This window comes from Salmo trutta, chromosome 33, assembly GCF_901001165.1.
Source record: "Salmo trutta chromosome 33, fSalTru1.1, whole genome shotgun sequence".
In the NCBI taxonomy this organism is placed as follows: domain Eukaryota; kingdom Metazoa; phylum Chordata; class Actinopteri; order Salmoniformes; family Salmonidae; genus Salmo; species Salmo trutta.
The window spans coordinates 4,952,389-4,965,450 of NC_042989.1; the positions used below are offsets into that span (position 1 = coordinate 4,952,389).

The window sequence follows — 13,062 nt, forward strand, 5'->3', positions numbered from 1 at the left end:
CTTATTCATAGTCTATTTCCCATCAGTCTGCACTTTGCCGACTTTTTGTGTGCGCGCCTCTCCATCTTTACGACTTGGTAGGTGTTTGATTGTTAGCGTGCTAGTTGGTTGCGTGTCTGTGTTTAGTGGGTTACCTGGTAGGTGTTGTTCATAAAGTGAACAGGGATGCTGAAGGGCAGTGAGTGGTGGTAGGGATTCCTGAGTAGGATGGACAGGATTTCCATACGTGACGGTTTGGCCTCTCGCTCCCCGTTCTGTAGGGTACGCTCCACAGACCTCTGACAGTACACTGCATACTTCCCCACCTCACTCCTACACACACACACACACACACACACACACACACACACACACACACACACACACACACACACACACACACACACACACACACACACACACACAATGATCATACTATTCTGTAGTTGGATTATCTTTGACGGTGGGTTATCATTAATGGATCGGTTTCCGTGTGTGTGTGTGTGTGTGTGTGTGTGTGTGTGTGTTCGTGCATCGCTGTGTATACCTGGGGTCTGCATGACGCTGCAGATACTGTCTGAGGTACCACAGGAAGTGTTGCTGAGGCAGAAAGAGAGCCACACACACAGACAACAGCTGCCAGCACTGAGGAGAGGAGAACACACTATTCACTACAACTCATACAACACTAAAGCAACCAAGCATAACATTTAACAAGTGACAGGAAGATCTGCTCACCAGAACCAAACTGTGCTAACTCTGATATTTGCTTACCAGATGGTGCTTTTCGACACACAGTGGACGTGTAACCAGGCCAGCCATGCTGATTAGTGGAAAGGGGTACCAGTCTCTAACATACCTGAGTGAGGGAGTAGTTGTGTGGCGTGCGTCGGTTGGTCTGCTTGATCAGCTGACAGTACATCTCGTTCTGGAGCTCGGAGTGCGTCAGGCACACCTGCAATGCATTCTGGGCAAGGGATGTGTGGTAGTCGATGGAGGGAGACTCTACCAGCACATTGATGAATAGCTGACAGGACTGAAGAAAGGAGGGATAAAGAGGATGAAGAAAGTTGTACTTGCAATGATTGTGATACATGTAAACTCAGCAAAAAAACAAATGTCCTCTCACTGTCAATTGCGTTTATTTTCAGCAAACTTAACATGTGTAAATATTTGTATGAACATAACAAGATTCAACAACTGAGACATGAACTGAACAAGTTCCACAGACATGTGACTAACAGAAATTGAACAATATGCCCCTGACTAAAGGAGGGGGGGGGGGGTCAAAATCAAAAGTAACAGTCAGTTTCTGGTGTGGCCACCAGCTGCATTAAGTACTGCAGTGCATGTCCTCCTCATGGACTGCACCAGATTTGCCAGTTCTTGCTGTGAGATGTTACCCCACTCTTCCACCAAGGCACCTGCAAGTTCCCGGACATTTCTGGAGGGAATGGTCCTAGCCCTCACCCTCCAATCCAACAGGTCCCAGACGTGCTCAATGGGATCGAGATCCGGGCTCTTCGCTGGCCATGGCAGAACACTGACATTCCTATCTTGCAGAAAATCACACACAGAACGAGCAGTATGGCTGGTGGCATTGTCATGCTGGAGGGTGAGCCTGCAGGAAGGGTACCACATGAGGGAGGAGGATGTCTTCCCTGTAACGCACAGCGTTGAGATTGCCTGCAATGACAACAAGCTCAGTCCGATGATGCTGTGACACACCGCCCCAGACCATGACGGACCCTCCAACTCCAAATCGATCCCGCTCCAGAGTACAGGCCTCGATGTAACGCTCATTCCTTCGACGATAAACGCGAATCCGACCATCAGCCCTGGTGAGACAAAACTGCGACTCGTCAGTGAAGAGCACTTTTTGCCAGTCATCTGGTCTATTGATGGTGGGTTTGTGTCCATAGGCAACGCTGTTGCCAGACATGGTGAGAACCTGCCTTACAACAGGCCTACAAACCCTCAGTCCAGCTTCTCTCAGCCTATTGCGGACAGTCTGAGCACTGATGGAGGGATTGTGTGTTCCTGGTGTAACTCGGGCAGTTGTTGTTGCCATCCTGTACCTGTCCCGCAGGTGTGATGTTCGGATGTACCGATACTGTGCAGGTGTTGTTACACGTGGTCTGCCACTGCGAGGACGATCAGCTGTCCGTCCTGTTTCCCTGTAGCGCTGTCTTAGGCGTCTCACAGTACGGACATTGCAATTTATTGCCCTGGCCACATCTGCAGTCCTCATGCCTCCTTGCAGCATGCCTAAGGCATGTTCACGCAGATGAGCAGGGACCCTGGGCATCTTTCTTTTGGTGTTTTTCAGAGTACGTAGAAAGGCCTCTTTAGTGTCCTAAGTTTTCATAACTGTGACCTTAATTGCCTACCGTCTGTAAGCTGTTAGTGTCTTAACGACCGTTCCACAGGTGCATGTTCATTGTTTATGGTTCATTGAACAAGCATGGGAAACAGTGTTGAAACCCTTTACAATGAAGATCTGTGAAGTTATTTGGATTTTGATCTTTGAAAGACAGGGTCCTGAAAAAGTGCCGTTTATTTTTTTGCTGAGTTTATGTGTTGAGAAACAATATAATCAATGTATTTAAGGTTATAAGCTTAAGCAAGGGGTAGAATCGGTAGTCTCGAGCACATAATGAGTAGTTATTTTGGATGTATTTTAAGAAGGTTGATTTGTAGATCAGTGGCTCTGTGTTGTCAGACCGCGATGTCAATCTAAAACACATGCAATGATATGTCAGTGTAATACCACCTCTCTACCAGCAGGTGGAAGCAAATACATACGGTTGTGAGACTACCCAACTCAGGTCGGAAAATTGTCATGAAACATGCAGCAACATGATGTGTTTCCTACTTGGAGACAGATTACTATTCTAATGAAAACAAGTCAGGAAGTAGCCGTCAAACAAGCCGGTCATGTCATGGCTGGAGGGCAACGAGAGAATGTTCACCGTCAGGATCAAGGCACTATAAATGAATACTGTGAAAATGAAAGAGCTTTTCACTAACCCAGTCGTGTCAGATCAGGGACTATACTTCAAAGACGGGGAGGACAGAAGAGAAGGGTGCATGTTCAAAGTATTTGAACAGGAACAGAGACTTTAAAGGGTTGCGAGTGAGCTTAATGAATCCATTCCTCTATATATGGAACACCAATCAGACAAAGCCAAAATGTGGGGCCGAGGGAAAGCTCAGTGAAGCATAGAGAGAAGGGGAGGGGGAGGCGGACTGGGCGGCTGTATTGAAAAGAGAGGAACAGGATACATCCAAGATCAAGGTCCATACTCCTCCAGATCCACTTTATTACCCCCGTCCCTGTCCCACTCCCTTCTCCCAGCTACTTCTCACATTCACCGTGCTGTCTGTCTGTCACACTCCCTCCTCATTCTATTACATCCATCTACCGCCCAACAAGGACAAGTACAAGAAGAATGGTTCGATTCAAACAGATGAGATGATCACCCCCATTACCTCTCTTCCATACTTCTAATGAGCGCCAGACCCCTGCTGTGAGGCTTTGATCTCTGAGCGGCGCTAGGGTAGAGGGGCATGGAGTGGGTCCAAGAGAAGAAAAGGAGGGATGCCTCAAACAGACTGACAGAAGGGCTGGGGGCCTCAGTCAGAGCAGTAGACATGAATGCAGCCAGGAGAGGAGAAAGAGCGAGGGATGTGAAGAAATACAAAGGAAGAGAAACTAAAGGGACTAAAAGAAAGGAAGTGAAGGAAGTTGAAGCAAAGGAGAGGATGAGAGCGAGGGAGAGATGAAGGGACCAACCTTGAAGAGTTTGAGGGCTTCAGTCTGCAAAGCTTCAGAGGGGAGAGTGGTGAGAGGGGAGCGCAGGCCATCTTTACAGAAACATAGAGCCTCCCTCCTCCACAATGCAGAGTCTGAGAGAGAGAACACAATCTCACACACACACACACACACACACACACACACACACACACACACACACAGGGTTACAAACTCAAGTGGTGCAACAGCTGACCAGGAACAGCCCTACTAGAGCCCAGTCATAAACACTGTCTGCAGATTGAAGACTAGATCAAGAGGTTTCAGTAGTCAGTCCTCCTGGTTGAAAATAATATTAAAATCTGGATCCTTGGCATCTGATACAGATCTTTTAAGGTATTCCTAGACAACTGTTGTTAGTCAGTAGCCCTCTCGTGTCATATTTTGTGATGTCAGGCATACAGACTGATTGATTGGATGGCTGAGTGACCGACTGATTGATTGATTTGGTGACTGTGGATGTCTTACCTGGGTCACCCTCTAGGTCCAGTAGGTTCCCGACTAACTGCTCGTACTCTGTGCCCACCTTGAAGCTGGCACTGCTGCCCGCTGCCACCGCCAGATGATACAGCCAGGTGTCCTGGACAGGAACCAATGGGAAATAATGGAGATAGGGAAGTGCCAAGATGTGACTGTGTATTATATTTAAACAATAAGGCCGGAGGGGATGTGGTATATATTGCCAATATACCATGGCTAAGGGCTGTTCTGGATGCAGCCCTTAGTCGTGGTATTTGGCTATATACCACAAACCCCCAAGATGCCTTATTGCTATTATAAACTGGTTATCAATGTAATTAGAGCAGTAAAAATAAATGTTTTTTCATCCCCATGGTATAAGGTCGGTTATACCACAGTTGTCAGCCATTCAGGGCTCGAACCACCCAGTTTCTAATATTGAGGTAGCTAACTGCTAAAATGAACTGCCTGAATGACTAGCGGACCGTAGCACTCACGTCTGTAGCCATGAAGTGCTTTAAAAGGCTGGTCATGGCTCACATCAACACCATCATCCCAGAAACCCTAGACCCACTAAAATTCGCATACCACCCCAACAGATCCAAAAATGATGCAATCTATATTGTACTCCAAACTGCCCTTTCTCACCTGGACAAAAGGAACACGTACGTGAGAATGCTGTTCATTGACTACAGCTCAGCGTTCAACACCATAGTGCCCTCAAAGCTCATCACTCAGCTAAGGATCCTGGGACTAAACACCTCCTTCTGCAACTGAATCCTGGACTTCCTGACGGGCTGCCCCCAGGTGGTAAGGATAGGTAACAACACATCTGCCATGCTGATCCTCAACACCGGGGCCCCTCAGAGGTGCGTGCTCAGTCCCCTCCTGTACTCCCTGTTCACCCACGACTGCATGGCCAGGAATGACTCCAATACCATCATTAAGTAAAATGTAGATAGGTTCAGAAATGTTGTGAAATAGCACAGTTACAAATAGAAGGTATATTGTGAAATAGCACAGTTACAAATAGGAGGAATATTCTTAAAAAAGTATGTATATCTATATAGGTGTGTGTATATGTGTATATGTATGCATAAGTGTATGTATATGGATATATATATTTACCCAAAAAATATATGTGGGATTGGAAATGATGCAGACAATTACATTGATGGAAGCAACAATCTTTCCGCAATATTAAGCTGATCCATCCCTTAAAATGAAATGTAAAAATTTTAAAAATACCATCATTAAGTTTGTCAACGACACAACGTTGGTAGGCCTGATCACCGACAATGATGAGACAGCCTATAGGGAGGTCGCAGACCTGGCAGTGTGGTGCCAGGACAACAACCTCTGCCTCAATGTCAGCAAGACAAAAGAGCTGATTGTGGACTACAGGAAAAGGAGGGCTGAGCACCCCCCATTCTCATTGTCGGGGCTGTAGTGGAGCAGGTTGAGAGCTTCAAGTTCCTTGGTGTCCACATCACTAACAAGTTATCATGACCTAAACACACCAAGACAGTCGTGAAAAGGGCACGACAAAGCCTATTCCCCCTCAGGAGACTGAAAAGATTTGGCATGGGTCCTCAGATCCTCAAAATGTTCCACAGCTGCACCATCGAGAAAATCCTGACGGGTTGCATCACTGCCTGGTATGGCACCTGCTTGGCCTCCGACCACAAGGCACTACAGAGGGTAGTGCGTACGGTCCAGTACATCACTGGGGCCAAGCTTCCTGCCATCCAGGACCTCTATACCAGGCGGTGTCAGAGGAAGGCCCAAAAAATTGTCAGACTCCAGCCACCCTAGTCATAGACTGTTCTCTCTGCTACTGCACGCAGTACCGGAGCGCCAAGTGTAGGTCCAAAAGGTTCCTTAACAGCTTCTACCCCCAAGCCATAAGACTGCTAAACATCAAATCGCTATTTGCAGTTACCCCCAAATATTTTCTTACTTTTCAAACAATGCTGCATTTTTGGTTAAGGGCTTGTAAGTAAGCTTGTCACGCTAAGGTCTACACTTGTATTTGGCACTTGTGACAAATAAAATTTGATTTGATTTGTAGGTGGATAGCGATTTAAATTTGAGTATTGTGTTTCCTGTTTCCAAATATTGTGAGTTACACTGTACTTATTTACATAATACTGGGACTTATCTATCTCCATAGGAAGAGGTCATAGGTTAGGGTTAGTGTGGCGTTATAAGTGCTGTACCTTCTCTTACTTGGTGCCTATGAGCTGTTAGGTGAGGGTCTGTATGGGTTGTGTAGTTTTAGAGTGCTGTACCTTCTCTTGCTTGGTGCCTATGAGCAGATAGGTGGGGCTTTGCTCTCTGGGGTGCACCACTAGGGTACAGTGGGACGACAAGAAGCCACGCCCACTGGCCTCGTAGTCCTCGTCCGAGTCACATGACCTGTCCACCTCCTCCACCGCCGCCTCACGCATCCGCAGCTGGCCTAGGGGGAGCTGACACGCACACACACATTTAGGGAATATATTCAAATATGATATGGAGCAGAGCCAACCAAACTAGGGTGATGTCTGATTTGGCCCGCCAGGACCACTATGGGGCCCCCGACCAAAAAATAAATACATTATCTAGTGCATCAGCAGTGTTCCTCATGTTATGTCAGTCACTGACAGTCAATCAATTAGCCCATGTCTGCTAACATTTTATAGATTTCTAGATAACTTAGTCTAGCCAGCTATCTAAGCCTTGTAGTAATCATGTCTGAATTACTGACCGGGCACCCAAAGCATGTGCCCAGGATCCCTGACCTCCAGGGGGCCCCCATTGCTTTTGTTAGTCACTCTCACTCAGATATCATTTGAACATGGCATAAGTAATTGCAAAATATGTAGAAATGCAGGGAATTAGCATCAAAACTGCAAAAACAAAACTCCATCCCATGGCAAAATATGTGGAATTGCAGGACATTAATGGTGTTACACATAGGATGGTTTCGAATTTTTGCATTTCAGAACATGTCCACAATATATCTGCAGTAATAGTGGAATGATAGTGTTTCACAGTACAACTTAGCCGCCATTGTTGTGATTGGCTGTGATATTCGCCTATTGATTTCTCCCGCCGGAGTGGCATCTGTTGTTGAAATGGGAACGCTGTTCTGACTTTGTGGCTGTGTTATCTAGTGGAAATCGCTCTGTAATTTCCTGGTTGCTAAAATTCTAAGCCTTTCGCTCAATTTCAGTTTATGTGAAAAAAATAAGCGAGAGAAATCAATAGGCGAATCACAACACTGGCGGTTAAGTAATACTGTGAAACACTATCATTCCACTATTAGTGCCAGATACACTATGGACATTTTCTGAAATTACAATGCAAAAATACTACTAAATCCTATGTGTAACACCTTTAACTTTAAAGATACACTTGTTTTTAGTTTTATGAACATAGAAACTTGGTTGCAGTTTCTATGCTATAATTGTAAAAATGTGAATAAATCTTTAATACTGGTAATCAGAATGTGTTGTTAGGTGTCAAAATATATGGCTACAATTTGATTAATGTTTGAAGTGTAATTTTATGATTACATTTAAAAAAGCTATTGATTCAAGACCCTAAAAAGCTATTGCTTACCTTTTATGTTTCTGAATAAATGCGGAGAAATATTTTGCTTACCCTTTATTGTTCGGCCTGTGTCCCACCAAACCCAAAAATGTGAGCACCCCTGATATAGAGACTGGCAACAATTGAGGACACTTCAGGGTAAGTTTATGAGGAGAAGAGGAAGCGAGTACCTTGTCATCCTGGTTCCTGTAGTAATAAAACACCTTGCTGACCAGAGAACACCACACCAGCTTAGAGTGACCATGCTTCACCTAGAGGACAGACAGCGAGAGAGAGAAAGAGAGTGAGAGAAAGAAAGAGAAAAAGACAGCGAGGAGAAAGTACGAGGGTAATACACTCATTACCACTGACTGTATCGCATACTTCTCATTTGAACACCAGGCGGCACTAGAGAGTGGGTGGGTGTGTGTGTGTGTGTGTGTCTGTGGATTTCTGGCCACATGTCATCATGACTCATAATCCCAGCTGTACATCTCTCATCAGGGTCAAAGGTCAAATATGCAGCAGGAGAGGTAGTGAACCAACAGCACATCACTATAGAGCTCTGAGGTGTATAACGTCATAATGTAGAGATCAAAGCCTCTTTAAAGGAAGAGTAGAGGGAGGTTTCATCTGTCAGTCAGCCGTAACAGACACCCCTCTGATGTTAGAAGGCTGCCAAGCCCCCTGTATTAACCATACTGACAGATACACCTCAGTGGAGAGAGACAAGAAAGAGCCAGAGGGGGATGGAGTGAAAGGGGGGATATCACTCAAACATTCCACCATCCCCTGACCAGTAAGGGGTGCTAACCATAGCCGTGTCCCAACGCAAATTAGCTTTCCAGGAATCTGCTGAAAGTGAAATCCTTCCGTCAAACTGTGACTTTCAGTCGACAGAATGGTTAGTTTAAACTTCCCTGTGTCCCAATATGAAACATATGGTTGATATAACAGGACATATTGGGCGAGAATAGCTGTATTGTTCTGTGTTGCCTTTGAAATAAGGGTTGTCCTTCCATTAAAAAGACGAGTTAAAAGCTTCCATGACAACTGTGTGTTTGAAAGGATCGCCTGAGCAAGGCTGTGTCCAGAATCTGTGATCTACAAACCATCCTGCTTACATCCCAATGAACCACCCATTATGTGATCGAGATAAGTCATTCTGTACCTCGCCTTGCTCAAGCCAATCCCCTTAAACATGCTGTCTGTTTCTCATCTCCATAAGCCTCATATCTTAGGCCCCACCTCCAGCCTAGTGATGCATTGACCCCTGACCTTAGTGAGCCAGCCCCTCACGGTGGGTTTGGCTGCAGTGGTCTCCATTGGGACGGGGCTGCTGGCCTGGACCTTGAGAATGTTCTGTAGAACTCTGATCCACTCCTCTAAGATGTTGGGAGAGTCAGCCGTCAGGTAGAACGTCTTCTTCTCCGTTATCAACTGATTAGGACAGGAGATGGAGAAAATATGAGAGAAATGCATTATTGAGTGTGAAAGCATGCCTGTGAAAGTGTGCCTGTGCAAGCAGGTAGGCACAGACACGTACATGTCAGCAAGCACACGCACGCACGCACGCACACACACACACACACACACACACACACACACACACACACACACACACACACACACACACACACACACACACACACACACACACACACACAGGCACACAAATCAAATCAAATACAATTTTATTTGTTACATGCTTCATAAACAACAGGTGTGGACTAACAGTGAAATGCTTACTTACGGGCCCTTCCCAACAATGCAGAGAGAAAGGAAATAGATAAATAATAAAAAAGTTAAACACGTAATAATAAAAGTAATAATAAATACACAATGAGTAATGATAACTTGGCTATATATAACGGGGTACCAGTACTGAGTTGATGTGCAGGGGTACGAGTTGGTTGAGGTAGATATGTACATATAACTAGGAATAAAGTGACAGATAATAAACAGTAGCAGCAGCGTATGTGATGAGTCAAAAAAGTTAGTGCAAAAAGGGTCAATGCAGAGAGTCCGGGTAGCTATTTGCTTAACTGAAGCTGTTTAGGGTCCTGTTGGTTCCAGAATTGGTGCATTGGTACCGCTTTCCAAGAGAAGAGTATATGACTAGGGTGGCTGGGGTCGTTGACAATTTTTATGTCCTACCTCTGACACCACCTGTTATAGAGGTCCTGGATGGCAGGGAGCTTGGCCCCAGTGATGTACTGGGCCGTACTCACTACCCTCTGTAGCGCCTTGCGGTTGGATGCCGAGCAGTTTCCATACCATGCGGTGATGAAGCCAGTCAAGATGCTCTCAATGGTGCAGCTGTAGAACTTTTTGATGCCAAATCTTTTCAGCCACCTGTGGGGTAAGAGGCGTTGTCGTGCCCTCTTCACGACTGTGTTGGTATGTTTGGATCATGATAGATCCTTAGTGATGTGGACACTGAGGAACGTGAAGCTCTCAACCTGCTCCACTACAGCCCCGGAGGTGCTCAGCCCTCCTTTTCTTGTAGTCCACAATCAGCTCTTTTGTCTTGCTGACATTGAGGCAGAGGTTGTTGTCATGGCACCACACTGCCAGGGGTCTGTGACCTCCTCCCTATAGACTGTCTCATCGTTGTCGGTGATCAGGCCTACCACCGTTGTGCCCTTGACAAACTAATGATGGTGTTGGAGTAGTGCTTGGCCATGCAGTCGTGGGTGAACAGGGAGTACAGGAGGGGAATAAGCATGCACCCCTGAGGGGCCCCAGTGTTGAGGGTCAGCGTGGCGGATGTGCTGTTGCCTACCCTCACCACCTGGGGGCGTCGCGTCAGGAAATCCACGATCCAGTTGCAGAGGGAGATGTTCAGTCCCAGGGTTCTTAGCTGAGTGATGAGCTTGGAGGGAACTATGGTGTCGAACGCTGAGCTGTAGTCAATGAATAGCATTTTCACATAGGTGTTCCTTTTGTCCAAGTTGGAAAGCGCAGTGTGGAGTGCAATAGAGATTGCATCTTCTGTGGATCTGTTGGGGCGGTATGTGAATTTGAGTGTGTCTAGGGTGTCTGGGATGATGGTATTGATGTGATCCATGACCAGCCTTTCAAAGCACTTCATGGCTACAGATGTGAGTGCTACGTGGCGATAGTCATTTAGACAACTTGGTGTTTTTGGGCACAGGGACTATGATGATCTGCTTCAAACATGTTGGTATTACAGACTGGGTCAGGGAGAGGTTGAAAATGTCAGTGAAAATGCTTGCCAGCTGGTCAGTGCATGCTCTGAGTATGCACCCTGATCCAGCCTTGTGAATGTTAACCTGTTTAAAGGTCTTACTCACATTGGCTGCGGAAAGCGGGATTATAAAATCATCCAGAACAGCTGGTGCTGTCACGCATGGTTCAGTGTTGCTTGCTTCGAAGCGAACATAGAATGCATTGAGCTTGTCTGGTGGGCTCGCATCACTGGGCAGCTCACGGCCGGGTTTTCCTTTGTAATCTGTGATAGTTTGCAAGCCCAGCCACATTTGATGATTGTCAACGCCGGTGTAGTAGGATTTTGATCTTAGTCCTTAATTGACACGCTGCCTTCGATGGTTCATCGGAAGGCATAGTGGGATTTCTTTAAAGCGTGCGGGTTAGTGTACTGCTCCTTGAAAGCGGAAGCTTTAGTTCAGTGCGGATGTTGCCTGTAATCCATGGCTTCTGGTTGGGATATGCACAAACGGTCACTGTGGGGATGACATCATCAATTCACTTATTAATAAAACCGGTGACTGATGTGGTAAACTCCTCAATGCCATCGGATGAATCCCGGAACATATTCCAGTCTGTGCTTGCGAAACAGTCCTGTAGCTTAGCATCCGCATCATCGGACCACTTCTGTATTGAGCGCGTCACTGGTACTTCCTGTTTGAGATTTCCTTTTAAGCAGGAATCAGGAGGATAGAGTAATGGTCAGAGCTTTGTATGCATGTCTGTGTGTGGAGTAGAGGTGATCTAGAGAATTTTTCGCCTCTAGTTGCACAGGTGACATGCTGGTAGAAATGAGGTAAAACGGATTTAAGTTTTCCTGCATTAAAATCACCGGCCTCTAGGAGCATCGCCTCTGGATGAGCATTTTGTTGTTCGTTTTTGGCGCTATACAGCTTGTTGAGTGCGGTCTTAGTGCCAGCATCGGTTTGTGGTGGTAAAAAGACAGCTACGAAAAATATAGATGAAAACTCTCTTGGTAAATAGTATGGTCTACAATTTATCATGAGGTATTCTAACTCAGGTGAGCAGAACCTCGAGACTTCCTTAATATCAGCGATAGCGCACAAACTGTTGTTAACAGAGAGACACACACCACCCCCCTTGAGCTTACCCGACGCTGCCGTTCTGTCCTGCCGATTCACAGACAAACCAGCTAGAACATGATCCGTGTCCTTGTTCAGCTAAGTTTCTGAGAAGCATAGGATATTACAGTTCTTCAGGTCCCGTTGATAGGATAGAGCTTGTCCAGCTTGTCCCGTGTGTTCTCCAGTGATTGTACATTCGGCAACACAACAGAGGGTAGAGGCGCTTTACTTACTCGCCGCCGTTCATCAGGGTACCCACATGTTCATCAGGGTACCCACACGCTCATCAGGGTACCCACACGCTCATCAGGGTACCCACACGCTCATCAGGGTACCCACACGCTCCTCAGGGTACCCACACGCTCCTCAGGGTACCCACACATTCATCAGGGTACCCACACGCTCATCAGGGTACCCACACGCTCATCAGGGTACCCACATGCTCATCAGGGTACCCACACGCTCATCAGGGTACCCACACGCTCATCAGGGTACCCACATGTTCAATAGGGTACCCACACGCTCATCAGGGTACCCACACGCTCATCAGGGTACCCACACGTTCATCAGGGTACCCACACGTTCATCAGGGTACCCACACGTTCATCAGGGTACCCACACGTTCATCAGGGTACCCACACGTTGGCCGCTATATCGCCGTCTCTTTCCCTTCCGAGTGTCAGTGACTAGGACCTGATCCGGGGTGAGCAGTATGTCCTGTGCCGCCGACTCATTGAAGTAGAAATTGCCATCCGAATCTAGGTTAGTGATTACTGTTCTGATGTCCAGAAGCTCTTTTTGGTCATAGGAAATGATGGCGGAAACATTATGTAAAAAACAAGTTAATTTCAGCGCAAAAAAAAAACACACAACATAGCAGAACTGGTCAGGAGCCCGAAAAAACAGCAGCTATACATT

General features: G+C 46.4%; 1 protein-coding gene across 4 annotated transcripts in view; it reads right to left on the reverse strand.

Moving 5' to 3' along the window:
* Positions 1-13,062, reverse strand: part of plekhh1 (pleckstrin homology domain containing, family H (with MyTH4 domain) member 1) — a 66,190-nt gene that overhangs the window by 15,530 nt on the left and 37,598 nt on the right. For all 4 annotated transcript variants that reach the window (XM_029729573.1, XM_029729576.1, XM_029729574.1 and 1 more), the window contains exons 16-23: positions 9,107-9,268; positions 8,020-8,100; positions 6,544-6,723; positions 4,262-4,373; positions 3,776-3,888; positions 839-1,015; positions 527-624; positions 135-312 (exon numbers count right to left, since the gene is read on the reverse strand). In XM_029729573.1, coding sequence (XP_029585433.1) covers positions 135-312; positions 527-624; positions 839-1,015; positions 3,776-3,888; positions 4,262-4,373; positions 6,544-6,723; positions 8,020-8,100; positions 9,107-9,268 — 1,101 coding nt within the window. The remainder of the gene's footprint in view (positions 1-134; positions 313-526; positions 625-838; positions 1,016-3,775; positions 3,889-4,261; positions 4,374-6,543; positions 6,724-8,019; positions 8,101-9,106; positions 9,269-13,062) is intronic.